Here is a 27,935-nt window from a genome sequence, read left to right on the forward strand (position 1 = left end):
CAATTCTCAAATGTAATGCGGTAGTCTGAGAATCGCATTTGCGACTGTCAACACACCGTGTCTCGGTGTAGAAACTAAAGCCACGCTGTTTGGGGGAGAGAAGAGGCTTCATCGATACCAGTGAACGCTCCTGCCACTACCTCTGCCTATTCGACGACCGGAATCCCTCCCTCCAGGAATGGCAATAACCAACATCTCGTTCGATCAACCCGTCATTGCACAAGAGGTTACCTGTTATTACCCGATCAGCGATATATACGCGCCGACTCCACGATATCTTTACTATGTCCTCCTGGCCTTGAGTTTCATCACGCCTAGCCATGGTTGGGTCGCCCATATCATCTTCGGAGCCGCAGTCTCATATGCCGCCACCGCTTCACTTGAAGCATTTATCCTGCTTTCCGCTCATCTTGGCCTGCCTCCTGCCGAGAATGTCACGATAGCCTATCTGGATCCAGGAAACCTGACAGGGATCTCAAATGACTTGCAAGCACTTGTGACGAGCACCACCAATGTTCCTGTGCAGCCTGACTACTTGGAGCTCGACATTGATGCAGTCACTTGCATTGTGATCACCGCGTACCTCGTGGGCTTGCCGCTGCAATGTTGGTCAAGCACCGCTCGAACAAGTCGAATTCTCCATCTGCTGATCTTCATCTGGAATGTGATTATGCTTGCAGGCTCAATATCAGTCCTGGTCCTTTGGCCGACTCTAAATGTTGGATCCCCTCAATATCGCTTTTGTTATTCAGGCATCATGGATGGCAACACCATGCAAAGCAGCGGCTGGGACGATCAATACTGGGCTGGGTCTTGGAATTCAACCGTCTGGGATCTGTTTGGACCGTCAGTGATCGACAACGAACGATGGTTGAATCTTTCAACAAATTGTTTCTATCCATGCTTCAACACCTCCCAGATCCTACGAGAGTCAACACGGCTAAGGGCGACAGTAGTCAGTACTGATGCACCTGGCAGGAGTCTGCATACCTGGAATATGTGGGAAGGCGATGAATTTCAACCCCTCGTTTATACCGCAATTGCCGGCTTCACTGCCGCACAATTATTTCTTCTGGTCGTCGGGAGATTGAATCTTTGCACTTCGAGGGTGCCTATCCATCGCCCATTTCAGCTCTGGTTTCGGCGGAAGGAGATCTTTGGTGCTTTCAAGGCTGACATAAGAGCCGGTTGGTCGAACACAAAGTGTTTTCTGCGGCATCCAACGCCGTTTTTCGCATCGATACGGAACGTTAGATTCCATCACGCAGCCAAAGTCACGAGAATACACAAGCATCCCGTCTCGCATTTCGTCATCGACGTTCTAACCCTTTGTGTTCTGCTCGGAGTCATGGTCTTAGGACCCCTGATCATTGTTGCTTTCATTATCTGGATTGAATCGTATATCCATTCAGATGGCGAGCCGAACGAGCAAGTCCAGGCTGTGGGCCAATGGCAATTCATAGTCCAGATTGTCATTGTCATTCTCGCGGCGGTGATCCTGAGGCTGCGGTATAAAGTGGCTTCGGAGGAAGAGATCCAAAGAGATCTGCGCCACGCAAAGGCCCAAGTCGAAAAGCTGGAGCGGATTGCAGAAACGAAGAGAATGCACAAAGCGCATTCGGCTGCGAGAAGAGAGGAGCGAGAGAGGTATACACGTTTCTTCCGGCGGCGGAAAAGAAATGCTGGAAGTCAGGAAGGTGAGCAAAAGCATGTTTCTGCATCATCGGCTTCTGCAGAAGGAGTACAGGGGGTATCGCAGGAGATGAGAGAGGAAAAAAGACAACTTGCATCGCAGTCCAGTGGCCCAGAGCCCTGAACTGTGTTGCGTGGAGAAAGAAGTCATATGGAGTGGTCTGTACAACCAACATTCTGTTGAAATATCAGGGTAAATCGAAGGGAATTCATTCCTCGATTGATATTTGTTCGGAGATATCGGATATAGCTTCCAGCTGTGGCTGTGCAGCTCTGAGAAGTCGCCGCTTTTGAGTGGCTGAGCCATCCAATGGCATGCCTCTACTTAGTCCAAATCTAGTTAGACAGATTGTCCAATGGCGCAACCAGCGCTTTCACTTTTTAAGGTCCTCAATTTGGTCTTGGCATACAAGGTGCTTGCTCATCCACACCTATTGTTCCGTACTTCGTTATTACACCAGAAGTTGGTTGAGAAAATATTTTGGTGCTCCGACCACGGTTGGTTTGGACGCAGAAAAGAATGAGTCGCCTTGATCCCCAGAGGCTGTTTTCTCGAAATCTACGAAATCACGATCGCACTGGGCATAACCCTCTTCAATGGAAAGAGTGACATGTGGTCGGAAAGAGTAATCACCACGAGATTTCTCGTTTAAATGAACGCTTTCCTGAAGCCTTTCCACCGAACGGCAACTCAGTTCCTGGCCTTCACCTGCGGCTGCGTCAACGCTGCAACGATGACCGGCAACACACTGACCATCTCTCCGAGACCTGCATAGACAGGGGGAATGCGAACTTTGACAAAAGCTCCTGCTGCGAGTAGGATGGCGAACACGTTGTATACGGCCGACCAGACGAAGTTGAAGGCGATGCGTCGGAATGCGGCCTTCGACACGTCCAGCAAATTGACCACGCCGTCAAGATTGCGAAGAAGGACAACATCCGCCGTGGCACGCGTGACATCCGATGACGATTCAATTTGAACTCCAACATCGGCTTGGGCCACCGCGACGGCGTCATTTGTCCCGTCTCCACAGAACAATGTGGTCTTTCCAGCGTCCATGAGTTGGCGAACATACTCCTGCTTCTGTGCCGGAGTTCTTTCTGCAGCGACATTCTCCATAGGAATGTCAAGGTCGGCGGCTACGCCCTCCACGACCCTGCGCCCATCGCCACTCACAATGTGGACGGCGATCTTGCGTCGATGGAGCTCTCGAATGACGGCAGTCGCTCCTTCACGAAGCTGAGACTTGAGACCGAATATTGCCCCAAGTTCGCCGTCGACCATGACACAGAGCATCGTCAATCCTTGGGCTGCGAAGTCGATGATTGGAGATGTCTCGCTGATCTTGAGCCACTTTGCGTTACCCGCGCGGACCACCACTCCCTGCCATTCCGCTTCAACTCCGCAGCCAGGAATGGATGCTGGTCCCTCCATCTCGACGCCTCGTATTTCCCGTGCATTCAGCGCCTTTGCCACGGCTTCGGACACTGGATGTTTGTTGCTCCTCACCATTGTCATGATCAAAGAGAGCATGGTGTTTTCGCCAAATTTGTCTGTGGGAAAGATCAACTCTTGCACGACTTCGAGGCTAGCCTCAGTGAGCGTTCCTGTCTTGTCAAAAACCACATCGGTGACCTTGAATCCGCGTTGGATGATATCTGCAGTTTTGATAATCACGCCTCCACGAGCAGCCACCCCTCCAGCGACCACGAGAACCATCGGAACTGCTAACCCTAACGCACAGGGGCAAGAGATGGCCATCACAGCAATACCATAGCCTATAGCAGTTCCGATGGCGTCGCCTGCGGATTGCTTTCGGACCTTTAGTGCAACTAAGACCCACACCGTGAAGACAATGAGAGCTGCCGTGCATACAATCGGGATGAAATATCCGGCTACCCTGTCAGCCAAGTCCTGGACGCGGGGTTTGAAGCTCTGAGCTTGTTCCACCAAGTTGGCAATATCAGTAATGGTATTCCTCCCTGGCAGGCGGGATACCCGGGCTGTCAATCTTCCGCCGCCATTGATTGTACCTGACACGACAGAGTTTCCAGCGGTTTTGAAAACCGGCATACTCTCGCCCGTGAGCATTGACTCATCTACTTCACTCGCTCCTCCAAGTACATCAGCATCGGTCACGATCCGGGAATGCGGCAGAATTGCGATCCTGTCTCCGTATTGAAGCAATCGGGCGTCAATCTCAATAGCTTGGTCTGTGGTCTGGTCGATGAGCGTGGCCCTCGATGTTTGGAGGGATCTCAACGACACCGCCTTCACTGCTCGTTTACGAGCCCAGGCCGCAAGGAGTCGACCAAGCAGGATCAATGTGATCAACATCGTACTTGTCTCGAAAAATGGTTTGGTCTCCAGGTCAACGCCTCCGAAGGAGAGACCAGTCGCAACGATAGAATAAACATATGCGGCTGTAATGCTGATGACCACAAGCATGTCCATTTCTACAACTCTATTGTATATCAAGGAAGATATGGCAGGAATGTAGAACTCGGAAATGGCAATCGCTTGAACCAGCGTGGCAAGGATCACGGCGACGATCAGAGTGGTATGCTCGGAAACACCGGAAGGACGGCCCCATTCGAGGACAACAACTGGAGTTGTAAGGATAAAGGCTGCGGTGGTCAAAGCAAACACTCGAATGAGCCTGCGCTTCCCTTGGTCAAGGTAAGAGTCGCTCCGGGCAGGAGCAAGTTGACCGTCAATACCACCGAGCAAGTCTCTGGCACCAATCACGCATGGATCATAGCTGATTTCATATGTTGTCTTGGAAAGCTTCTCGCAGCATTCGACACCATGAGGTAGGTTGTCTCGAAACTTGTTTGCTTCCGCCGCACTCATAATGACGTCGATACTCTGGGTATCGGAGGAGAATGGTGTCAACTTATATCCGGTGGCCTTATGGGCGCTGCGGATTACGTTGTCGAGGGTATTGATTTCGGTGTCGAGGCGGAATTCAGCAACTCCACCGATGAAGGTAACCTTGACGTCTTTGATCCCGACCGCGGCCCGAAGTGCTCGCGTCAGATTATTCGCGCAGCCAGAGCAGTCCATTCCAGTGACGTTCAGAAGAATGTGTGACAGTCCTGCTGCCTTTTCGATGTCTATCGAAGTCTTTTTGGGAGCGGTCGCAGTCTCAAATTCAATCTTATCAAGGCTTTCGTGACTACCACAGCAATTTATCTCGGGTTGTGTTGGTACCAACTCCTCTGGCGCCTTTTTGAAACGGCGGCGAGACAAGATAGACCCGTGCTCTTTCATGTTGAGATGATGGCTATGGGAAGTGCTGAACGCGGAGACGTTACTGGCGGGAGGCGGGGGGCGGCAGGACTCAATTTGCCTAGCTGAAGAAAGAATGCTTCGACAAATACACTGAGCTGACTCAAGGTATGTTGCATATTTCTCCATGGCTGCTTTAAGGTGGATGTTGCAAGGCTCATCAAGATGGGTGCCGTCGTCGCCATGAGCGTGCTCGTGAGCTGCGCTGATGTGGATGTGTTTGCTCGTCTTGGGTTCTTCGGCATGACCATGGTGTCGGCCATGATCATGGCCGCAGCTCTCTTGGCGAGCGGTCTCTTCGTCGGGCTCGACGTTGTTTGTTACGCTGGAACACTCCTGCTGATTGGCGCACGCCACGGAGCACTCAATGGCGGCGGCAGTTTTGATGCAATTTTCTTCGAATCTTCATCAGCAAAACTTCCGAGTGGGATACTGGATCATTTACCATTGCATCTATCGTCCTCGCTACACTGATCTATGACGTCTCCGTCAACTCTCGATACTGCTGCCGCCGAGCTTGTCGAAGCACAACAAGAAGCGCCGTGAGCCGATGTCGGAAGCCTCGCCACCGGACTCCCGCAGCAATCATTGGGGCCATCGGTAGGCTTCGCAACGCAGGTGGAGGTCATGACAATCTGCTCGCAGACTGTGAGGTTCTCCATTTTTTGGTTTGGAAATGGGCAATGGGAAACAACAAGGTTGGTGTTGATGGTACTGGATGGGGTGATGTTACAAACGAAGGCCTTATCACGGGTTCTCGGACACGGTGAGTTGGCATTGACAATCTGTACTTGCGCTACGGATCTAGACCCGACTGGGCAATTTCAACCGCAGCCACTTTGGCACTTGGCACTGCACTCGAAAATTGCACCAATACTGCTGGCTAAATGGCTTATAATCGACGAGAACGAGTGTTGCACAGGCACAATCTACCGAATGATGACACCGATGACCAGAAGATGCACGGGGACAAGTGCAAGCGATGCTCTAAGCCACCGGATGCACTTCTTTTCGCCGAACAGACATGAGTGATACGCGGCAAATCCTTAGGGCCAAGGCAACAAAATGACAACTGTTAATTAATTCTGGCCTTTGCTGGGCAAGCACGGAAAACCACCGGCAAGTTTTGCGAGCCTGGAAACTCGCGAGCCTGCGGCCAACGAACTAGCTGCGACTCGATGTCAATTATTTGTTTCAACTGTACGATCCGCGATCCTTGCTTCTGAGAGAATTGCAAATTTCTTCTGAGCAGCTGCAGCATTTTCTCTTTGTCCTCTCTAGCTTCTGTCGGTCGCATATCCTCAGTACTGCTCGTTTCCCCGGTATTCAGAAGGCTCTGCGTCCGTCTAGCCAACCAAGCTCATGTTGCTCCTCGCCATTGATCTCCTCTTCTTTTTGGCGGGGTTTATGTGGACGAGCTCACAGTTTTGATCAGTTCTTCTGCTCGACTAGCTGGCCAAATTTTGTCAGGCCTCAGCGTCCGTTCCCTTGCACTCGTCGCCGATGCCTTCCACCTGGTATCTCTTCCCACCTAGCTGTCTCAGGGATCTCTCCCTTCCTCGCTTATCAGTTCAACGACATTTTGTCATTGCAGGTCAGCCTCTAAGCTATCCGAGTCGCAACGACCCGCGAGCCCTCTCATATTTGCTTGCACATGCAGAATATATTCTTGCGCTTAGTGTCTCCAAAGTTGTGACAGAACTAAGACACCGTGTTTCTAGTAACTCGCTGAGACACTCGATGCGCCGATCAACGGAGTATTTCCCATCGCTCTCTACATGCCGATCCTCCTCGAGGCTATTCAACGCTTCGCAGAACCCCAAGAAGTTTCCAACTCGATAATGATTCTCGTGGTCGGCTGCAATGGCCTCGCTTCGAATTTTCTCGGCATGGTTCTCTTACAGTGGCATGAGAAACCTGAGCTCTACGGCTTACCAGATCAGCAACGAACAATTATACAAGAGCCATCACAACACGCACGTGAGTGCAGACGGGCTCCGACCTTGACACAGATGTCGGTCCACCCCACGATCTTGCGCCCGGATGTCATTACAAGCCAGTCAATCACACGCAATCCGTAGAAATAGTAGGCATGGCCCCGAAATCCAACCACACCTCACGAACCCATCGATTCCGTCTCCGTCTGAAGAACGGACTGAACTTGTGGATCTACCTATACACATGCAAAGCGACGGCAGTACAGGAAATGGCAAAAAGTCAGAATCTGAACATGAAAGGAGTATTCTTGCACGTTCTCGGTGACGCTGTGGGCAAAATCGGTGTCATCGCTTCGGGCCTGTTCGTCTGACTGACCGATTGCCCCCGAAGCTTTCACAACCTAGCTGTCGCCATTATTATCACGGCTATCATTCTATATTCGGCGGTCCCACTGGTCGTGGCGGGCTGCCCGCACCGCCATGGAAGCCGATGCTCAGGGCGTCAATGCCGATGAGATCAATTAGGATATCATCACTCTCTAAAGGCGTTGTAGATTGTTTCGAGGTTCATGTCTCTCCCGATTGAGCGACTCGAAAGTGATCGCATCCGTTCACATCGAAGTTGACTACGGCATCGTCAAGGACAACCTTGAGCACTATCTGCAGTTTGCATCGATAATTCGAGATTGTCTTTCTCCTCATCGTATTCACAGTCCCGCGATTCAATCAGCAGAATGTTTCTTCAAACATTGAAGAAATAGTTTCTGGTCCCAGATAGACTGTTGAAGTATTGACATGATGAGAGCGAATGACTGACAATACTCTTAACTAGAGGCTGGCATGGAAGGAATGTAGGTATCTACGCAAGACTAGGCTAAGTGTGGCTCATACGCCGTCATCTCTGTTCAAATGAGATCGATCTCGATCGTCTCAATGTCGTCTGTACCTGCTTTGCTCGTAGCCATGCTGGTTGCTCCCGTCGTGCGGATTGTATTCTTGCTGGTTGTGTCCAGATGGTCTGTTTCCATGGTAATCGTTCCCATACTGTCGTATCCGTGTTGCTCATAGCCGTGCCCGCCAGCACCTGCACCGTAATTGCTCTCGCGGGCCTCGAAGCCATGGGGACAGTCGAAACCCTCGCGTCCATAGTAAGAGCCCGGTTGACCGCCGTTGCCACCACTAGCCTTTCTGTCCGCCGTAGTCAAGGGTATTGGTCTGCTGCTGTGGTGGATGGCCACCAAAGTCGTCCCTGTGCTAGTCGTAATATCCGCCTGAGTAGAGATGTTTGCTTCCGCCTTGGAAGCCGGGGCCATGAGAGGAGAAGGAGGGTCCCAGATCTTCGTCTCCAGCAACATGTCCTTGGCGATTGCTTCCGTAAGGGTCGTTGTCGCCCATTTCTCCGTGTCAGGCGTTTTCCGCGTCGTAGTAGTACGGTCCCGTGAGATTACCGGAGTAGTTCGGCATGCGTTGGTAAGGATCAGGGTCGGGGCCACCACCCGAAAGCCCCTGTGGTATTCATTCATATGTCGACATGGCTATCCCGCAGTGTGTTTGGGGGCTTTTTTTCTTTGTTTGGTGGGTATACCGTAAGGTCGTGGATTCTGTCCATCTCCCTCATGCTTCTGCCCGCTTACTGCATCCGTGATTTTGTGCATAATACTAGAGCTACCAGAAGACTCCCCCTGGCCCTGGCCTTGCCTCCCTTCTGCCAGTTGTCCTGCGACTTTGAAAAATATCCATTGGAGGCGTCGAGTACTGACGGTTGGTTTTATACGACTCGCAAAGGTCGAGGGAGAACCAAATACACCAGGCTATCGGTCGATCGAGGTATGAGGGTAGCAATCAGGGGGGTTAGAAGAAGAGCAGCACCAGCAGTCAGAATCCGCAGCCAGTGGCAAGAAGGGTCCAAGTGTAAGAAATATCTCCCCTTAACTTTACTAAGTAAGGAGGAGGTATTCGTAATATACCGCGACAACCAGTCCTCTGGTTCCCGAGCTAAGAAGGTCATCTCGACGCTCTAGTCTGAAAATGGGAAGTTGACTCTCCTCCCTCCTATGGAGGCGCCCCTATGGAGGTTTCGGGTCCTTTAGTCGACGACTTTGACCCGGAAAAGAAACAAATATTAGAATGATTCTGTGGAGACGGGAAACTTGGTGCGAAGGAGTTCTTACCTTTGGCCATTCTTCGCCATCTCGTATATTATGACTGCATCAACGAGATACTAGAGTTGTGGAGATCGATCCTCCGGTAATTACCGTGAGCAAAATGTGTCCCGGCGTCTGATGACTCTATATGAAACAAAAACAAGCAAGCTAGGTGTTTCTAATTCTTTGTGCTCTCCCCAATAAACCCAGCTGGCAGGCCAGGAGAAATCAGTCACATTGACCCAGTGTTTGTGGCAAAGCCTTGTCATGAAAGTGTCTATCTAAGAGTAAAGAAGAGAGCCAGGAAGACTCGGACTCGACTAACTAAAGCACAAGAGAGATACCAAAGTGCCTTAGGGTAGTTCTGGAATGGACTATGGTGTAGTCTTCATGTGGCAGACTCATTTGATACTCGCGAATCTAATTTCCACGTTAGCCTCTCTGCCCAGCTCGAGATGCTCCTGCTATCCATACTATTGCTCTCTAGACTCTTAGAAATTTTGGGGCTCAGGCTTTAGATCTGCTCTTCCAGTGCTCAACGAACAAGAGACAAGGACCAAACTAAGCCCGGCCAATCCAACTGCAAACCACAGAGCACCACGGTAGCCGAGAAGCATGTCAGACCTGGTCAATCCGCCATGGTTGATATTGGTTTCGACGGTACCGGCGAAGCCGAGGCCAAGCGATATGCTATAGTTGACCACGGTCATGTCTATTCTTGCGCCCATACCCTGGTATCGTTGGGGAACGGCGTTTGAAAAGATGATCGTGGCTGAAGCGAAGGAGGTGTCCATACCAATGGTGATGATGAGGACGCTGAAGAAGCAGTAAGTCCAATAAATTGAGTCCACCGGTCGAGCAGCTGCAAGGATGGATCCAACGAGATAGGCGACTTGTCCAATGACCATGATCCACGAAGCGGGAATCTTGCCGAGCAACTTACCCACGGCAAGGGCTGAGGTCAAACCGGATGGGATCACAGGGAAAACCAAGCTGCCATTTGAAGCGTTGTGTTTTCCACAATGTTAAGGGCGACCTGTCCGATATAGAAAACCTGTGAATGGGTTAACTTCTGTTTATTTCCAAGGGATCAGAGAGCCGATGCTGACCCATATACCAAAGCAAGCCCAACCCGTCGCTGTACATGTAAAACAAAAGGCGATGTCGGAATTGAAAGCGGCAAGTGGCTGGATCGGAGATCTAGCGTGATAAATCTCAACGAAGAAGAACATGGCCGCGAAAGGAAACCAAGGGCCAAGCAAATACCAACATAAGGCTCCTGCCAGCCAACAACGACAGCCTGCTTCCACGCAAAGTTGAACAACACCAAAGCCGTAATACCGGTTGCCATGCCGGGAATATCTAGGGCGTCGAGCCTTTCGAGAAATTGTCGATTTCGTTTCGGCTGAACATGCAGAGGAGGGATCGTCCAGGCAGCGAAGACGGCGACGCTGGCGAGAGCAGTGGCCTGGCTCCATAGATCCACGGCCACCAAGCCAGTGCAAGGAGACCTCCGGATAAGAACCCTGCGATGGCACCAAATGGGGCTGACCCCCAAAACCATGCAAAAGCCAAATTTTTGCGCGGCCCTGGCGAGTACGACTGGCCCAGAATGGCAAGGGCGTTGGGCAGGGTCAACGCAGGGCCCATGCCTTGGAAGACGCGCGCAAAAATGAACAGAACATGAGACGAGTAGACTGACAGGCCGTCGACGAGAGACCACGGCGAGTACCAGCTCATACCAATAACAAACAGCTTCTAGTTGCCAAACTCATCTCCCAGTCGGCCGCTAATGAGGATGAATGTGCCAGTGGTCAGACTATAGCCAGCAATCAGCCAGGACAGCTGGCCCTGGTTGTTGAGGCCGAAAGATTCTCCGATGACGCCGACAGTGGTGAGAGTGTTCCCCATTCCGATCTGGTTGGTGAACATTGCTGTGCACAGAGTTCCAACTAACAATATCTGTCGCGGAACAGAGAGTGCATCGGCAGGGTGGATGTCTCCTATCTTTTCAGAAGGCTCGTTGCGCTCAGCACCTGGTTAATGGTTTGCGTGTCAGCGAAAGACGAAACTCCGGCACTTATTTGGTCCCAAGTACCCCTTATCTTCGCCCGGCGTTGCTGTCTGGGATGGCGTATCTGCCTCCAGCTGTGTGGCCTGATCTGTCTCTGGTAAGGATATCATGCTGGGTAGTTTGCGTGCAGAGGGAAAGAGTGAGGAAGAGAAGACAAGGTGCGCGGTAGGGAAGCCAACATTGCTATGCATGATCTGAGTGTTTTATATTCTCCCATATTCCATGTCACAGGCATCACACCACAAGCGAAGCGATCTTGAAAGCCGCCGTGAGATGTAAGATGTGACATCCGGCGGCACTCGGGGTTTGCAAAATCGTTCACTTCATGTAATTCAACACATCTCTAGCGGGTGGCGTATGACAAATTGTATCTTCGTCCAACTTGAGAGCGCGCTGTAGAAGCATGCCTTGACGCAGCGCAGGGGTGGACTTCCCTGTCACGCGCGGCTTATATATGCACCAAGTATCCACTCGATATACCGCGCGGCATGTGGGTCTTGTGGACCTGTTGAGGCCTGTATGCCGAGTAATGACAGCCACAATAGCGTTTCTCCCAACTCAACATTCGTCTTCAACGGTTCATACTAAACCTCGTGAGACGTGATGATCAAAAATCCATCATCGCAAAAGCCGTAACCACCGAAGAGTCAGTGAGAGACGGGAGACCACAACAGGCCCAAGCAGACTCAAGAGATATAAAAAGTATGAAATGCTCTGGGTGGAAGATGTGAGCTTTCATTCTGTTCAACGTCTGAGCTTCTTGGCAGTGTCTGGCAAAAACCCGTCTTCGCTTCAACTTCAGTTAAACGCATTAGACAAAAATGAGAGCCCCTTCCGTTGCATTGATTCTCGGTTTCGGCCCTGAATCGGAGCCTCTGTAGCCAGGAAATTCGCCAGCAATGGATACAAGGTGGTGGTTGCGTCGAGGAGAGGCAGCAACTCCAAGACGGCCGGGGGCTTCCTCTCTCTCAAAGCAGATTTCACCAAGCCGGACTCGATCCCCCCACTATTCGCTGCCGTCAGGGACGAGTTCCATGCGTCTCCCAGTGTCGTCGTCTACAATGCCGCAGTCCGTACGCCGCCACCTGTCAAGGAGTCCGTGTTCTCGACTCCAGCCGAGACAATCGTGTCAAACTTGAGCGTCAACATCATCAGCCCTTATGTGGCCGCCCGACAGGCTATCAGCGGATGGGCATTGCTGCCGAATGAGACCAAGAAGACGCTCATATACGTAGGCAATATCCTGAACGTGTGCGTTGTGCCCTCGCCGATCATAATGACTCTGGGCATGGGCAAGTCCGCCTCGGCGTATTGGATCGGGCTTGCCGACGACCTGTACTCCACCCTGGGCTTTCAGTGAGTTTTACGAGACGAAAAGATTTATCCTTTGAATTCTTTTAGTATTTGACATTTATGTCGGGATCCGAAGATTCTTTTACGCCGATGAGCGCTACGAGGACGGTGCCCACAAGGGAATGGCTATCGACGGGGGACACCCACGCAGACTTCTATACACAGCTGGCGGCCCACGAGAGGAATGTGCCGTGGCATGCCACATTTGTGAAGGACAAGGGTTATGTCGGCTTCAAGCTCGGAGTTGAAAGACGACCTTCAAGGCATTCCACATGGTGAGTGGATTATGTCGCCATTTAACAAATACGAGCTCGGCCACGTTATCTCTTTCCAAGAAATATCGTTCGCAAATCCATATGAAATGGTAACTCTAACTCGAGTCAATCGATTGGTTCGATTTCTCATGGTAATAAGAGCCTTTATACCTGACATATCGGAGTTGCAGACAAGTTGATGCTGAGATGGTTTGCCGGCGAGAGGCCGAAGGAGCTTTCGAATACGACTGCCACCGAGGAAGCCAAATTACTCCATGAGTCATTCCGTCTAAACTCTCACAATCATCCTCCTAAATGAGTACCACTAGTTCTCCCTGACTTCTAAAACAAATAGCGAGATCGCGTGTCGCGACAACTCCCGTCTCGCGACTCCGCCACACATTCTCCATGATCTCGAGGGCCTTGCGGACTGTCCCGAAAACATTAGCCGGCTTAAGCACCTCTACCATTTCGCGCATACAAGACTCCTGTGCAAGCTCTGCGAGGCACCCCGCAACGCAGAATGGCCACACCATGGTTCGTAGCAATGCCGGAGGAGACATCTGATGTGTCAACAGCTCAATTATTCGAGACACATGATAACGCACATCGGCGCTGGCCGGCTGCCATCCAGACACGACGACGAACAGATAGATGAATGCGGCATGGGTCCAGACGCGGGTCACCAAGGAGATCTCGCCCGCGGATTGTTCTCGCAGCTCGCCACGATAATACGCCGTGAACAAGCCATCCAGTATGGTGCTTGCTCCGTTTGAGGCGCTAACTAAACTGGCGTCATGACCTGCAAGTTGAGTCACCAACGAGTCTTTGATCGGTGCAGCGCGGCGGACGAGCTCCATAACATCAAGGGTTCCCGCCCTCTTACATCCTTGTTTCCATGCATCGAGCGCGGGAATTTTGCTGATCTGAAGTAACACCCAGTTGTGGCAACCGGAAACAGCCTCGAGATCGATTGGAGGTCCAGATTGGTCGGTGCCTTTTAGAAGGCTGCGGTGGTAGTCATAGAGAATAGGTTTCTCCTGTAGTGATGTGCTGACAATTATGTCGTCGAACATCACGAGAGCTGCCGAGAAACGAAAGGCTGCCTGCTCAGCACTGGGAACCTGGATACATTGGGAAGTCAGCGTCCACGAGGACGTGCCGAGGCGCCTCATAACAATGTTGAAGCTTGACCAAGACCCTGCTGCATCAATGAGATTGGCACTGTCCAGAACACGTTGGAAGAGAGCAATATCAGCACTGTGGTGGACCAGATAGTTCTCAAAGCTTGATACGGAGATCTCGAACCGCTGCAACTGGATGATGCCTGCTAGGATCCTTACGGCCTCACATAGATGATCTCCGGTGGCTCGCTGCCCATCGAGGACCTGCAGCGATTGTCTGAGTGTTTCAAAAGCGTCCCTCGTCTGCTTAAGCAGTCTTTCCCAAGCTACGTGGGAGTTGGTCGTCCCCAGAGCGAGAAAGAATAAATAGCAACTCTAACACAGGGCGGTCTGTCGCACGACCGGGCGTCATTATGATGTCCAGGATCCAGGATCTGTCTCCTTTGGCGAGAGGCGGGCGGCAGAAAGGGAATAGGAACGGAAGGAGATTTTCGAGGTGGAACATGAAGAGGCAAGCGTCAGGCCATCCAGAGGCTGCGGTTTCGCGTTCACCTGTGTGATCAATGGCGCCATTCGCATTGCCCCAGGTACGCAGATCGGAAGCATCTGCGATCCGCTCCGCTGTATTATTGTTGCGTCGGTGTGAACTACCCTCGTTTGCCGGGAGATCTGACACTGGGGTGGCCAGATATTCGGTTGTTTCTGGGGAATGCGCTGCCAGTCTGTCAGTGGACACTGCAGACGCTAAGCCGCGGGCGTCTAAGGTCCCAGTTGCGCGGTCTCCGTGACGGCGATGGCCCTGTTCTCTGATCTGGCGTTTGAGCTGCTGGGTAGTCTCTTGTTGTCTGGCCCCGCCATCCATCCATTCTGGCTTATCCTGGCTGTACAGGTAGTAGCATGCGATATGGAGCGCACCACATGCGTCGCAGACGGGGTGCTCTTCGTCGCACTTTTTGCGTCGAAGTCGGCAAGTCCAGCAACCGCTGACGCTCCTAATTGTGTCGCTATGACAAGGAGATAAGTAGAGAGAGAAGTCATGTTTTAAGAGAGGTTTACAGAATCGGGCAGCAAATCTACTATGTGTAATCCACACGAAAGGAGTACTTTATGGTGGAGCAAGTCAAGAAGGCGAATCCTGAAATTCTACGAGGTACTTCGAGTTCGGCGGCCTCAAGCCCCGCAGGGCTTTTGGATGGACCCATGAGCCGCGTGGCATGTGGAGAGACTACTGGGTACCGAATGGATCCATAGCGAAGTATGCTAGTACAAAAGTGGTAAAGTCATATCTTGTTGTCTGGAATCAAGATGTGTTTTTCAAGAACTCACAACATCAACCAGCTGGCCCACCCTTTGGGTCCACTTCAATTCCGGGGTTATTCGATGTTTCTTCTCGGTCTCTACTCCGCTCCGGAGTTGCTTGGCGTAACACTTTCGTACGCCCATTTGTAAGCCTTTCCGGGTTAAGATGGATCGACGCCCGGTTGATTTCACAAGATACAACTTGGAGGATGTGGTAGAGGCCATTGCCATTCTGTGTGAATATTTTCAACAATAGCTACCACTGTTAGCGCTATGAGCGGCCGAGATAAGGGCGCGAGATATAATCACTCAACCTCCCCCGCAGACTCTCCTGTGGAGTTGGAAAAATTCCAGGTTCGTGCAGGAACACAGCATTACACGCACATAGGGCCCTTTCGTCTCGTTTATAAGCATCATTCCCCTACGTACAGTCCCAGAGTAAGAGAGGGCTCATCCCGTACTATTGTTCCTCCCGGAGGTCTGGGTGCAAGAAGCCATGGCTGAACGCCATCCCGCTGCAGCGTTTGAAGCAGTCCTTGTCCCCGATGTGACTTCTCCCGCCGCCTGAGAAGAAGCTTTCAAGGGCGTCGATGGCACTGTCCATCTGGCTGCAGACAAGTCTTTTGGCACCAATCCAAACCAGACCATCAGCCCTGTGCTCAACGGTGTCAGAAATCTCCTCCGAGACGCTGCCAAGGAGCCGTCGGTCCCGCGCTTCGTCGTCACAAGTAGCAATCGAGCCATTTACAACGCGGTTCCCGGAAAAAAGTTCACTATCGTCGCAAACATGGGGAATGAAGAGGCTATAGGGAAATCATGGCGACTGCCCCCCTACGAAGAAGATCGGAAGTGGGATGTCTACGCAGCTCTCAAGACGCAATGTGAGCTGGAGTATTGGAGGTTTGGCCAGGAAGAGAAACCAAGCTTCGTCATCAACTCCGTCTTTCCCTCCGATGTCGTGAGCCCCACTTTCCACCCCGAGCAACCAGGCAGCACTAGCAAACTAGCCCTAGACTTCTAGAAAGGTCCCCACGAATACGGATTCCTCCAGAAATTCGGCGCTTCGTAGTTCGTTGACGTCAAAGACGCGGCGCTCTTGCACGTCGCCGCCCTAACGCAAGAGGATGTGAAGAACGAAAGCCTGCTGGGTTTTGCAGACACATTCAATTTCAACAGCTGGCTGCGCGTCTTCCACCAACTAGACCCGAGCAAGCCATGGCCTTCAGATGATCCTGCCCAAGAACACGATTTGAGCGGAGTTGATACCACGAGGGAAGCCGAATTGCTGAAGCGTTTCGGCCACACAGGCAGGACGAGCTTCTTCAATAGTGTGCGGAGAAATTGTCTCGAACGCCTTATTTGACATTGCTCTTAGATAGACATCTATTCTCTAGGCAGTTCTTGACGAGCAACTGCATTGTCCATCCCCGCCATTTGCGACCTAGACGTGGGGCATTGGTGTCATATCTGAGCTATGTCAGCCGGAGGATATTTGACCTCGAACAGAGGCTCACCTGGCCTCCAAATCCAGTTTGGCCCCTTTACTTATTTCTCCTTCCACGATCGCTTTTCTAACCCATTCTATATAGATATGACATCGAAGCCAAGCCACATGCGGGAAGCTTTTGGCCACACATTTCTTGGTTTCGTCACTGAAGATGCCTTGATAGTCTTGGAGGCGGATCTCCTGCGAAGTTGTGGTGAGATGCACGCTGGACATGGGGGAGACAGTGGGTTGTGAAAACACTTGACTCGAAGGAAAAACAGTGGTTACCTCCCGATTGGCTCGAGGCAAGACACATATACATTTCGGAAGGGTCAAGGCTCCAGGGATTCTTATGAAGGAAAACGTGCTCCGGGCCGCGGTAAAAGCGATCTCTAAGCAGGCTCATTTGGTTACATATGAAACTAAGCGGAAGGTCTCCTTGGGAGACATGTGGAAGCGTAATTTTCTGAAGGTCGAAGGTCATCCGACCTGACGGGGGCCTGCTTGAATATTTAGTGGATGAGCAATATTATCTGTTGAAGATGAACTTACCGAACAGATGTGATAGCTTGTCCTGCGTTACAGATGAGCCTGGGGAGCTTGAGTTTCTTCCTTCTGGATCTTTTTTCTTCGTAGCTGAGCTCAAAGTGAACCCGCTTGCAGGAGGGCCAAACGTGAATTCACCCGTAGTGGAGCCCTGTCCGCCTATAGGGGGGCCGAATCCACCGAAGGATGCTGTCATTGTCTTAGTAGGAAATGATTCCTTTGCCGTTGATGTGGTGGCTGACGTTCCAACGTCCCCTATGAGAGCCTTAGGCGTGTATAGTTTGTCGTTTGCAACAGTCCCAGGTGATATCTTCGTTACTGGAGGTTGAGAAATCTTCTGCTTAGGCAAGGGGCTAGTCTGGGCCGGTGAGCCGTTCTTGACATCAGTAATTGGAGTGCCCGACATATTGCTGCCGAATTTCTGGTTTGATGGTAACTCATTTTTGGGCGTAGTGGCAAAGTTGGTTAATGGCTGTGGCTGCGGTGTTAGGGAATGTACCATTGAGGCTGCATTTCCAGAGACCGGGGTTGCATCGACGCTAGCATGCTTTGAAGACAGGGATTCAGGTCGGTCGTTCCCTGTGGAACTACTCCGTGGTGGTTCTGAGACCGGTCTTGGGGGTGCTCCTGGTGCTCCTTCAAACTCAAGCCCGAATTCTCGGCTTGCGTGCCTTCGAAAGTTCTTCAACGCCTCCTCGAGTGTTCTCAGGCGCGCCTCAAGGTTTCTGCGTTTAGAAATAATTTCTGGAGTTTCGCCCCCGAGTAACTGTAGCTTATCGTCTTGCATCTCTGCCACAGTCTCTGGGGAGAACATTTCCTCAAGTTTTGAGAGGAGGCAGGACTCAACCCCGAGCACCACCACGTTATCGACGAAGGTCTCAAGAGCGACGCTATAGTATGCCATTGAGAGCTGAAGAGCAGTCAAGCGAGGATCTTCATTAGAGCCGGTGTCTTGAACATTACTGGGAAAGGGGGATGGTTTATCGCTTGTCGCAACACTGGCATCACCCCATATTCCATTTTGCCTTCGTACATTCTCCAAACTCGCCTGTAGTCGATCCCTCATCGAGTATAGAAAAGAACCAGTGTGTGGCGTGAACAGCTCGAGAACCTTGTTATTCAATTCGTCTCGATGGTTTTGAATGGCATCTTGAAAGACTTCGCGGAGTATCAACTCCCCAACGCGTCCGGTCGAAGGGCAGATAGAATCCATGACCTTGCGGAGGAATACTTGAACAGCACGACAAATGTCGGCGGTATACTTAGAGGCGAATGTCGGCCAATTTTGGGACTGCTCTTTGAATAATTCCCTAACCAAACGTGGGTTGAAGAGCAGCGGTAACTCCGGGCCACGATAGCCTTCCATGAGCTTTCCAACTTTGACGAGAGCATCGGCCAAGGCTATGCGCTGGGGCTCACAATAGGACGCTGGTTGAGAAGATGTAACATCTGCAACTTCAAATACGTGACCCCGCGTGAGCATTGTATGTTCGAATTCATCAGTAAGAGCCATCGTTTTTGCTCTAAGTCTTTTGGCAGGAACACCATCGCCAAAGAAGGAGTCGGAGTAGTCGCCATTCAAGGCAGCTTGGACGAGCTGCACATACCGTCTGCTAATTCGGATGAGATATTGCCTCCGTTCGTCAGGGGTCGTTCGATGAGGCCCTAGTTCGTGAAGAGACAACTTCACTGAGGCGGTCTCCTCTTCTACAGAGTTGACAAGCTCGGGTAAGAGGTGCAGAATATGTTCCTCCAGGTATTCGCATAAAGCGGAGCGCAGTGATTTTGTTCCAAGTCTTTTTTTGTCGAAGCTGTCCCACGGCTCCCGGGACAATAAGTCTGACTCAATCCTATCTCTATCGGCGCCCCTTTGGCGCTCATCATCTGTCAGGCACCTCACGATTTGCCAGTCACGTTTGTAGTTGAACGCGGGGTTTTTGTTCCGTGCAAGTTCTAGGATCTTGGCAGCTTTTCCTCGGTGTTGGAGGGTATCTGGCTTGGTGATAACCCCGATGCAACGCTCGCCCTTGGGATCGAACTCTTGGGATAAAGTCAGGAGCCCTTGGCCGTTAATCGGGTTTTCGGCAGAGACGATTACCATGATCAAGCTCTCTTTCTGCTCGAAATAGTGTTTGATAAGGTCTTTTACCTTGGCTAAGTCATCCCGATCCTCAGCAGAATGTATGAGGCCTGGCAGGTCCACCAAAGTGAGATTTGGTAACGGCCGACCGCGGAGTTTCAAACGCAACACATCCCGGCTGATTCCCTCAGTTCCACTAACTCCCATCACTTCCTCGGCCTCTCGCAAGATGACCGGAATCGCATCGAGGCTTGTAACTGCCCTCCGGAATGATGCAGTGCGCGCTTGTTGGTCTTCGGAGGAACTTGGTCCAGGATTGATAGTTGCCTCTCCTGTTACAGTCTCATCGGAAGAATACCGAAGGGCAATTTCTGTGGCGAATTTTGTACAGATCGTGCTGTCGACTGGGAATGGAATTCCGGATAATGCTCCTAGTACGGACGATTTCCCGCTACTGGTGTCGCCACACACGACGATCTGAGGAAGGTTGGCGAGGCCACGTTGGCGGAATTTATCGATGTCATTGAGAAGCTCCAGCCGGTCCCGCGACTGGAACAGAGGGATGGAACTTCTACTGATGTCAATAGCCATAATTGTCGGCCGTCACGGTTGAAGCATGTCAGAGTAAGAGTGACAGCGCGACTATAGGAGAGTTAATGAATGCCTCGTAGTTGAAACGACCAGACTCTGTTGCTGCGGCAGACTTCTTACCGTGCACGCTTACTCGTATGCCTGCTAGTTCCTAGTCAGGAGGTCGCGTAGATGCGACTTTGTGGCGCTTGGGGCTTGTTTCATCTGCGTTACTGGAGGCGCTCTGCCCTGGCCGGGAGAACACCGAGATAGCAGTATCTCGTACCCTGTACTCTTATGCAAGCGAATAGGGGCTATTGTCGGCGATGCGAGGACTGAGTACGAGTTACTGAGTACTACCACTATGCTCGCCCCTTGCACACAGGATGCGGGTGGGATGGAACCCGTGTTTCACTAGCTCCTAATTAATCGTAGTCAGCTGCCTCCTTAGGTACTTACGAGGTAAATACTCGGTAAGTGGGTACTTGTAGATAAGGTGCGGTTGTGGGGGCTAGTGCGGCTTAAGCGCTCGGGGAGCCGGCCGGGATGAAGCTACTCTACTCGACAGCCCCCAGCCTCTGCTTGTTTTCCCTCACCATGAGAGCTGACTATCGAGAACGCCATGCCTTCGCTGAGCGACCCGAGATACCCAGTACTCGGGACCTCATACTTGTACGGAGTACTGGAGATTGCCTGCCTTTGGAGGTCGCGTCAATGTTCACAGTGACCGAGTGGTCCCGGCGATTCTCGCACCGGCGGCAATGCGATCTTCGTGGTGTTCTGGTAGATGTCTGCAACGCCAACTGCCAGCCTCCATCTGAAACATGTTTTCTTAGCTAGTCTGGTAGAGGCCACGCAGAGCTGTTCTGATGCGGCCATGCCCATGCAGATGCGGTTTAGCAGCCAGCCAGGAGACTAATTTCGTAGGCTCGGTGGTCACAACCCCAACCCTCTAGCTCCCTTCGTCCATCGATACAGCGACAACACTCTGCGCCGCACGAGACTTTCTTCTGCATTGGTAATCCTCGCACTTCTGACACTGTAGAGTGTTGAACGCAGGACTTTGCGGAATCTCTTCTGTCAAACTGTCAGTTGGATCCGCCTGGCCCACGGATATTTGATGCTCACTCACCTGGAACTCGGTGCTCAACGTGACCACACAGACTTCGTGGGCTCTAATGATTGTCTCACAGGCTTTTTCAACCGATTCGTTTGGCCCGAGCTGAGGCATGCGATCGGCAAACAATAAGAGAATGAAGCTTCCATGAAGAAGATAGATACCAAACAAATACGGCATGAAGGTCAGTTCAGGGTCACATTTGAGAATTTGAGAAACAGCTTCTGAAGCCGCAATAGCATGCGATGCGCACTTCATAAAAGGCACTGATGTGATCCACCCATCTTCGTTCTCCAGCATGGACACAGCGTCCCATTTGCCGTACAACAGGACATGAAGAACATGCAAGATGAAAGTACTATACGAAGTGACGAGTTGTGCCAGTGCGCGGCTTTTGGGTCGCCGTCCTGCCGGGGATCCCACAGCTTGGTTTAAAGGACTTTCTTGAAATCCAGAATTCGGTGTGAGGAACTCGCTTGCCGGAATAGCGCCGTCAAGCTCTTCTGTTTCGTATCGGCTTTCGAGGTCACTGATGCTCTGAGCGCAGTTCGCAAATAGCTCTTCCACCATGGAGATGGAATTCTGGTCATCGAGCGTTCCAAATCGAGGGTGGTACCGACGATGGTGAATATGAATGACGTCTCCCATAATAGCCATCAAGGGTAGGAAATATTCGAAGAAGCTGGTTCCCGTCACTAACGTAGGGGGTCCATGGGATCGTCGAGTGAGGAGTTCGGTAGGAACTGCTTCGAAGTTCTCCCATATGTCGTCGGGCAATGGAATGTACACATCGCATTCGTCGTCCGAGATGTTGGGAATGCCGTTGAATGCTAGTGCCAGATGTCTATCCAGACAGAATAGAAGCCAAAACACACGGCGTCGTTCTTCTTGAGCTTCTAATGCAGCAAAGCACTGACCTTCAATGTTGCTTCCCTGACAGATATGTGATGATGTCGGACACCCTGAGCCATATTTGCCTTCGCTGGCGTCTACCCGGTTCAAGCCTAAAGCCTGCGCTAGTCTAACGGCTTTGCTCCACCATGGGTAGCAGTCTGTCTTGAAATCCCCCCCTGAGATTACAATGCACATTAGGATAAAAGTCAGGACATCATCGATTGAAGAGGGTGGCGGATCTGATTGTCGCTCTTCTGCAGACCTGGCGTCCCTGGTCGGTTTGCTGTAGCAGAAAGAGCTATGCTGTACAAGACGTCCTCCTGCTCTTTAATGTCAACTGGCGAATAGGGCTCTTGTTCCTTGTCGAAAAACTCACCCGGACTTCGCTGCCAATGGTCACGATCTCTGTCGTGAATGAGCGAGGTGGACAGTTTGCGCAACGCCTCACAAACTCGAGATCTTTCTCCTGGAAGCAATAGCAGAGGAATGTCAGCTGTTTGTGCACTAACCCAAAGCATTGTTGTCAGCAATGCTGGAGTGGTTTCTCGAGATTTAGTTGGATGCAAGAGAGATCTCTTCCTCAACACATGAGTCAACACGTAAGGGGAGGCAGATCTGAAAAGAGAGCTCCCTGCTTGAGCAAAATAAAATTCTAGCAAATCACAAGCATCTTCAGGGCTGATCAGGTCATTGAGCAAAGGCCGTATGGATTCCAGGCATAAGAATGATCGAACAGCTGAAGGTCCTGCTTGTGCATGTCGTCCAGATTGAACCTCTACAGCAAAGTCGTCGGTCAACTGTGCAGTGCTGAAAGACTCGGGTCGAGGCCTACGTAGAAGAAGCCGAGAGCCAACTGGCCCTGATGGTTCTGGGATATCCTGTCCAGCATGTTCGGCTTGGTGGGAAAAGTTGTAGGAAGAAATGTTATGGCCCAGATTGGGTCGGATTGAAGCTCCGTTCTGGTTAAAGGCATTGTTGAATTGGTCATCACTGCTTGATCTGCCCTCGAGGATATGCAGGTCGGAGGCTCGAAGCTCCTTTGTCGCCAATCCTCTTTCTGTTTCACAGGGAATGTCCTCAACCGTCGCCTCAGGGGACATAGTGGTTAGATGGAATAGTTCTGCCCTGCCATTTCCCAGTGCTTGGCCCGCATTCTGACTTTTCGGCTTGCGACCGCGCCTCCTAAGATCGCGATCATAATGACATGAATAGCGATATTCTGTTGGGTTGAGGAGCTGATTTTAGCAGTGGCCACGCCGTAGTTTTGGTGCATTTCCCCAGCAAAGACAGTGCGAATTTACCTTCACATCGACGGCTAAAACAGAGTGAGCTTTCTGAATACTGGCCACGCGTCATAGGAGTGGCGCTCACCATGGGCATTCACCATCACAGCGTACCTTAGAGCCGCTGCACTTGTCGCATGCCCGCTTAGTCCTCATTCGAAGACGGGAATCCGACTGCGATGAATGAGCTGCTGCTCGTGAAGTCATCTCCACATTGCCTTGAAGTTCGTGGCCGCTGGAAAATTCCTGAGACGATAGATCAGTTCATCACCGGGTCAATCCAGAGTCGAATGTGTTGATTCCGTCGGATAATATCTCTGGCCTTCAGCCAAATAGGAGAGGATCCGTTGCCGTGGAGGTGAACCGCCCGGCTATCTTGCCCATACCAATACTCCAATACATGGTCCACAGACTACCTCGTATAACCGGCCGATCTGCGGGGAATGAGATAATTTCCCCGCGACCTCTCGGGAAATTGGAGAGGTTTGCCGGGAGGGAGGGGGGGTGGAAGAACAAGCTCTCAAGCAGGAGGCGAGGGATCGAAGACTGAAATGAGGAAAATACATGTCTCTGAAGCTGCGATGGAGGGACTCGTCACTTTGGTTTACAAGTCGCATTCCCACGCGCAGTCAATTTCGTTGACGAAGGGAGATATGCAATTGAGAGGTGATGCCTAGTGGAGGGCCGGTTAGATTCTATGGATTAGGCTGCTAGTTCTATCTCTGGACAACTACCATCTTGGTACTAGGCCAACAGTTGACGGTCGGAACAACATTTGGAAGTCCTATGCTCGAAGGGGGTATCTTACCATCCTGCTGGACCTGTGTTTGGACCTGGGCCTTCGGCGACCCAAAAAAGTCATAATCAAGCCACGGGTCCAGGATCTCCCTAACACCCTCATAAAGAGGTCTATCTCGTTCAACTGCTTCCTCGTCAATATCGCTATACTGGAAGAGCAAATCGCTAAAGGGTCTTGTGCCCGAGTCCCTGGACGAGGCACCAGGAGTCTGGAGGATTTGTTTCGCTGTCTTCACATTCTCTTCCAGGTCGGATTCAGAAATGATTCCAGTGATGGTAGTGACGTTAAAGTCAGTACGGCACGCTGCTTGAGCTCTGGATATTGAGAACCGCAAGGCGACAGAAGCCAGATTATCGCCCTCAGCCTCAACCCATTCAGCCGCCTTTTGGCACACAGCTCGAAGCTCTGGGGGGGCGGGATGCCAATTTCCCAGCGCGCCGATTGGAACTCCACCGCTCCTGAGCAGTCCGATCCCAAGAGGACTGGAGTTGCAAACAGCTTTGACTCCTGCTATTCGAAATGCGTCCAGGCCCCCTTTCTCAAGCCGAGTGTTTTGCAGCGTGAGCTGCCCCCAGATCTGAATCACATCGATGGCACGACCGAACTTTGCATGAGCCCGCGACGCAACTGCCTCAAGGATGTTGATGTCAGCACCTGAAATTCCCACGCAGCAAATGACACCTGAATTCGACAGCTCATAGAGGGTTCCAACAGCTTGAAGGGCCTCTTCTATGCCGACAAACTCAATATCGTGGCAAAATACCACATCAAGGTAACTTGTGCCGAACCGTTGCAGCGACCGTGCAATCGACTTTTGAATCCACTCTGGTGAATAGTCGAAATGGTCCTCGCGCACTCTTCCGACTTTGGTCATAAGAATATAATCGCTTCTCTTGTATGAGGATGTCATCTCAGGATGGCGCAGAGCTGCACCGATTAATTGTTCAGAGGGCTCATAGTATGGCGAGGTATCGATCGCTCTCAAGCCGAGATCAAATGCCCTTTTTATGATGCGGCGGACTGGTAGGGATTCAGGATGGGGATGGAGCTGGTAGCTGAAACCAGCTCCTCCCATCACCAACGGCGAGAGCCTTCTCAACAAAGGCTCCGGCGTGCAGGTCATGGCCTCAATGGAGATCACAGTAGTTCTCTGTCGTGTTGAAAAGCTGAAGAGCTGAGACAGCGAAGAGAAGGTGACCCCGCCCGCATCTATCAGCCGCGACAGTCAGTTGCTTTTGCAGGACGTGCGGGCGTTCCTTGAGATTTTTGTGGTCAGTATCTCGATGTCCCAAGAGGAACAAATTGAATGTGGCGATACATCCCCACAGACGAAGTCTTCGTCAAATACGTATGGGCACACGTGAAATCCTAGCTCATGCACACAGGCACTTCAACGGGCGAATTGCTGTTGTTGGAACGTGGACAAGGTGTCAGGTCGGCTTCCCTCGGGTTTTTGCCGTCAGGCATAGGTTATTACTCTCACCTTTTGCACCACTGACTCTATCTCGAAATTGTCCGTCGGTTGAAAAGCACAGACCTTCGGACGATGACCGCAAACGAGACAGACAATCACCCGATGGACCGTTGCAACGGACGGCCAGTAGGTGCCTACGGTGTGCGCTAACCAGTCAACCCTACTGCGAGAAGATTCAAATGCCGGGGAAAGCTAAAAAAAGGTGATCGAAAGTACCTACTCCACGAGCCACGTGCTTTACAAGACACAGGAAAACGGTGCTTCCAATCTACCATAGCGCCTATACCGATTTCCCGGGTGTGGAGTTTTACTATTGCTACAGGTCACACCATAAAATGAAATCACCCATGGCTTCCTCCTCTTCGGACACAAATCAACCTTATTGCGCTATTGTGTCAAACTCAGTATCTCGCAAGGTTGGCTCTTCCGGCTCTCTGCTAGGCGTACTGGTATGTTTGGCATGAACTCTGTTAAAAACCGCGCCGGAAATCGCCCGCAGCATGCTGCTCAGGCCAAAGTGCGGGGCCCCGCCACGCGACGAAAGTGTATCAACACGAGTCGGTCTCCACCGTCAAAGCTCCGATTGAACAAAGACACCAGGGAGAAATAGGACCGAACCCCAAGAACGTGGCGAGATGAGTTCCAGGCATATAAGAAAGCCCTTCACTTTTGGGGAACCACAGATCAGCCCCCTCCTCAACTCTCGAACCTCCCGCGAACTATCCGACCTTGCAGGCAACGTGGTCCGGTCCCTGCAAACATGGAAGAGGGCAAGAATACCATTCACAATATCGAAGACATTGAGAAAGTTGCAACGCAGGAGAAGCATGAGCGGGTCATCACGGTTGAAGACAAGAATGCGCAGTTGGTCGCCAAAGTTGATCAGTCGCTGATCGACATCGCCGCGGAAGCTACCGACTTGGAGCATAAATTGAGGGTCACGGAGGCCCTCAAGATCTATTGGAAAGGTGTCGTTTACACTACGATCATCACTCTTACCATCATCATGCGTGTGTATGACATTGTCATCATCAACAGTTTCTTCGCCTTACCGGCCTTCCGCAACAAGTTCGGATACGACGTCCCCGGCAGTGGCAAGCAGATCCCGGCCAGCTGGCAAGCTGCTCTGGGCAACGCCAGCCTGGTTGGACAAGTGATCGGAGCTTTTACCGTTGCATACCCAATGGAAATGATCGGCCGACGCTGGACCTTAATCTTTTCTCTGATTGGAACTGCCGCCTTTACCTTCATGCAATTCTTTGCACCCTCCATTGAGGTCTTAACGGCATCTGAGTACCTGTCAGGAGTAATCTGGGGTTTCTATCAAGTTCTTATTCCGACCTACTCATCCGAATTGCTCCCGACAACACTTAGGCCCTACCTCGCTGGCTATATCAACCTGGCCTACGCCATAGGAAACCTGATCCTCAACGGCGTCACTGCCAGTTTCGACACCTGGACCACTGATTGGGGATATAGAATTCCCTTTGCTCTCCAATGGATCTGGCCTGCTATTATCTTACCGTCTCTGTTCTTTACTCCAGAGTCGCCATGGTGGCTGGTGCGTAAAGGACGCATGGAAGACGCCGAAAAGGCACTCAGACGCCTCAGCAGCGACTCTCCAAAAATTGACACTCAAAGGACTCTCGCCATGATGCAAAAGACCATTCTGTACGAGAAACATGTCGAGAAGGACTCTAGCATTTGGCAGTGTTTCAAAGGCGCCAGTCTTCGACGCACCGAAATCGTGATCATGATCTTCTTCTGTCAGGATTTCGCTGGATTTGCCACGAACACGACCTACTTCTTCGAACAGCTCAATGTTACCACCCAACAAGCATTTGACATCGCTATCGGAAACAGCGCCCTTGGACTCCTCTGTGCCGCGCTCTCGGCGTTCCTACTGAGATACTTCGGTCGTCGAAACGTGTTTGTTATCGGTATGGGTCTCATTGTCATCTTTGAGTGGTTGGTCGCGATCCTCGCTTGTGCGCCAAACTATCACAACAGGCCTGCTGTTTCTGGGGCCCAAGTCGCCATCACCATGATTTGCACTATCGCCTTGCAGCTCACCATCGGACCTCTGACGTACACCATTCTTACTGAGGTGCCTTCGGCAAAATTGCGAGCCAAGACCGTGGGCATTGCCATTGCCGTTGACGCTTGCTGCGGTATTGTTACGAGTACGGCTAACCCGTACCTTATCAATCCCGGGGAGGCCAACCTTGCCGGAAAGAGCAATTTTGTTTGGGGATCTCTATCTATCATCAGCTTTCTCTGGTGCTTCTTCAGACTACCTGAGACGAAGCATAGGACTGTGGAGGAAATTGACTACATGTTTGAACATCGGGTCAAGACATGGGACTTCAAGAAGTACGAAATCGACGAAGAGACTTTGAAGAACGATTTGGTGGAATAAATCGGTCTCACTCACTATGTCAAGCAAATCTCAGGTGCATATCAAGATGTATGTGATGATGGAGGCATTTTTCACTCGGCATTCAGAAAAGTCCTTTG

The 27,935-nt window shown here is 51.4% G+C and overlaps 12 protein-coding genes across 12 annotated transcripts; 5 read left to right on the plus strand and 7 right to left on the minus strand.

Moving 5' to 3' along the window:
- Positions 1–178: 178 nt before the first annotated feature.
- On the plus strand, positions 179–1,816 carry Z519_06593 (uncharacterized protein; the record flags this gene model as incomplete). Its single annotated transcript, XM_016764332.1, has 1 exon — positions 179–1,816. The coding sequence occupies one exon, from the start codon at positions 179–181 to the stop codon at positions 1,814–1,816; it is 1,638 nt and encodes a 545-aa protein (XP_016619414.1).
- Positions 1,817–2,383: 567 nt separating this feature from the next.
- Positions 2,384–4,966, minus strand: Z519_06594 (copper-translocating P-type ATPase; the record flags this gene model as incomplete). The annotated part of the gene is made up of 1 exon (XM_016764333.1): positions 2,384–4,966. The coding sequence occupies one exon, from the start codon at positions 4,964–4,966 to the stop codon at positions 2,384–2,386; it is 2,583 nt and encodes an 860-aa protein (XP_016619415.1).
- Positions 4,967–6,762: 1,796 nt separating this feature from the next.
- On the plus strand, positions 6,763–7,292 carry Z519_06595 (uncharacterized protein; the record flags this gene model as incomplete). The annotated part of the gene is made up of 2 exons (XM_016764334.1): positions 6,763–6,964; positions 6,997–7,292. The coding sequence occupies 2 exons, from the start codon at positions 6,763–6,765 to the stop codon at positions 7,290–7,292; spliced, it is 498 nt and encodes a 165-aa protein (XP_016619416.1).
- Positions 7,293–7,826: 534 nt separating this feature from the next.
- Positions 7,827–8,444, minus strand: Z519_06596 (uncharacterized protein; the record flags this gene model as incomplete). The annotated part of the gene is made up of 1 exon (XM_016764335.1): positions 7,827–8,444. The coding sequence occupies one exon, from the start codon at positions 8,442–8,444 to the stop codon at positions 7,827–7,829; it is 618 nt and encodes a 205-aa protein (XP_016619417.1).
- Positions 8,445–9,556: 1,112 nt separating this feature from the next.
- Z519_06597 (uncharacterized protein) lies at positions 9,557–10,997 on the minus strand (the record flags this gene model as incomplete). The annotated part of the gene is made up of 2 exons (XM_016764336.1): positions 9,557–10,058; positions 10,837–10,997. The coding sequence occupies 2 exons, from the start codon at positions 10,995–10,997 to the stop codon at positions 9,557–9,559; spliced, it is 663 nt and encodes a 220-aa protein (XP_016619418.1).
- Positions 10,998–11,960: 963 nt separating this feature from the next.
- Positions 11,961–12,499, plus strand: Z519_06598 (uncharacterized protein; the record flags this gene model as incomplete). The annotated part of the gene is made up of 2 exons (XM_016764337.1): positions 11,961–12,016; positions 12,076–12,499. 2 exons carry the CDS (start codon positions 11,961–11,963, stop codon positions 12,497–12,499), a joined length of 480 nt encoding a protein of 159 aa, XP_016619419.1.
- A 558-nt stretch (positions 12,500–13,057) lies between these two features.
- On the minus strand, positions 13,058–14,908 carry Z519_06599 (uncharacterized protein; the record flags this gene model as incomplete). The annotated part of the gene is made up of 3 exons (XM_016764338.1): positions 13,058–14,196; positions 14,270–14,747; positions 14,786–14,908. 3 exons carry the CDS (start codon positions 14,906–14,908, stop codon positions 13,058–13,060), a joined length of 1,740 nt encoding a protein of 579 aa, XP_016619420.1.
- Positions 14,909–15,665: 757 nt separating this feature from the next.
- Positions 15,666–16,190, plus strand: Z519_06600 (uncharacterized protein; the record flags this gene model as incomplete). The annotated part of the gene is made up of 2 exons (XM_016764339.1): positions 15,666–15,716; positions 15,753–16,190. 2 exons carry the CDS (start codon positions 15,666–15,668, stop codon positions 16,188–16,190), a joined length of 489 nt encoding a protein of 162 aa, XP_016619421.1.
- Positions 16,191–17,184: 994 nt separating this feature from the next.
- On the minus strand, positions 17,185–19,872 carry Z519_06601 (uncharacterized protein; the record flags this gene model as incomplete). Its single annotated transcript, XM_016764340.1, has 1 exon — positions 17,185–19,872. The coding sequence occupies one exon, from the start codon at positions 19,870–19,872 to the stop codon at positions 17,185–17,187; it is 2,688 nt and encodes an 895-aa protein (XP_016619422.1).
- A 915-nt stretch (positions 19,873–20,787) lies between these two features.
- Z519_06602 (uncharacterized protein) lies at positions 20,788–22,962 on the minus strand (the record flags this gene model as incomplete). Its single annotated transcript, XM_016764341.1, has 3 exons — positions 20,788–20,928; positions 20,984–22,038; positions 22,125–22,962. The coding sequence occupies 3 exons, from the start codon at positions 22,960–22,962 to the stop codon at positions 20,788–20,790; spliced, it is 2,034 nt and encodes a 677-aa protein (XP_016619423.1).
- An 899-nt stretch (positions 22,963–23,861) lies between these two features.
- Z519_06603 (uncharacterized protein) lies at positions 23,862–25,067 on the minus strand (the record flags this gene model as incomplete). The annotated part of the gene is made up of 1 exon (XM_016764342.1): positions 23,862–25,067. One exon carries the CDS (start codon positions 25,065–25,067, stop codon positions 23,862–23,864), a length of 1,206 nt encoding a protein of 401 aa, XP_016619424.1.
- Positions 25,068–26,178: 1,111 nt separating this feature from the next.
- Z519_06604 (uncharacterized protein) lies at positions 26,179–27,837 on the plus strand (the record flags this gene model as incomplete). The annotated part of the gene is made up of 1 exon (XM_016764343.1): positions 26,179–27,837. One exon carries the CDS (start codon positions 26,179–26,181, stop codon positions 27,835–27,837), a length of 1,659 nt encoding a protein of 552 aa, XP_016619425.1.
- Positions 27,838–27,935: the final 98 nt, after the last annotated feature.

The sequence above is a fragment of the Cladophialophora bantiana genome, assembly GCF_000835475.1.
Source record: "Cladophialophora bantiana CBS 173.52 unplaced genomic scaffold supercont1.9, whole genome shotgun sequence".
NCBI classification, from domain to species: Eukaryota; Fungi; Ascomycota; class Eurotiomycetes; order Chaetothyriales; family Herpotrichiellaceae; genus Cladophialophora; species Cladophialophora bantiana.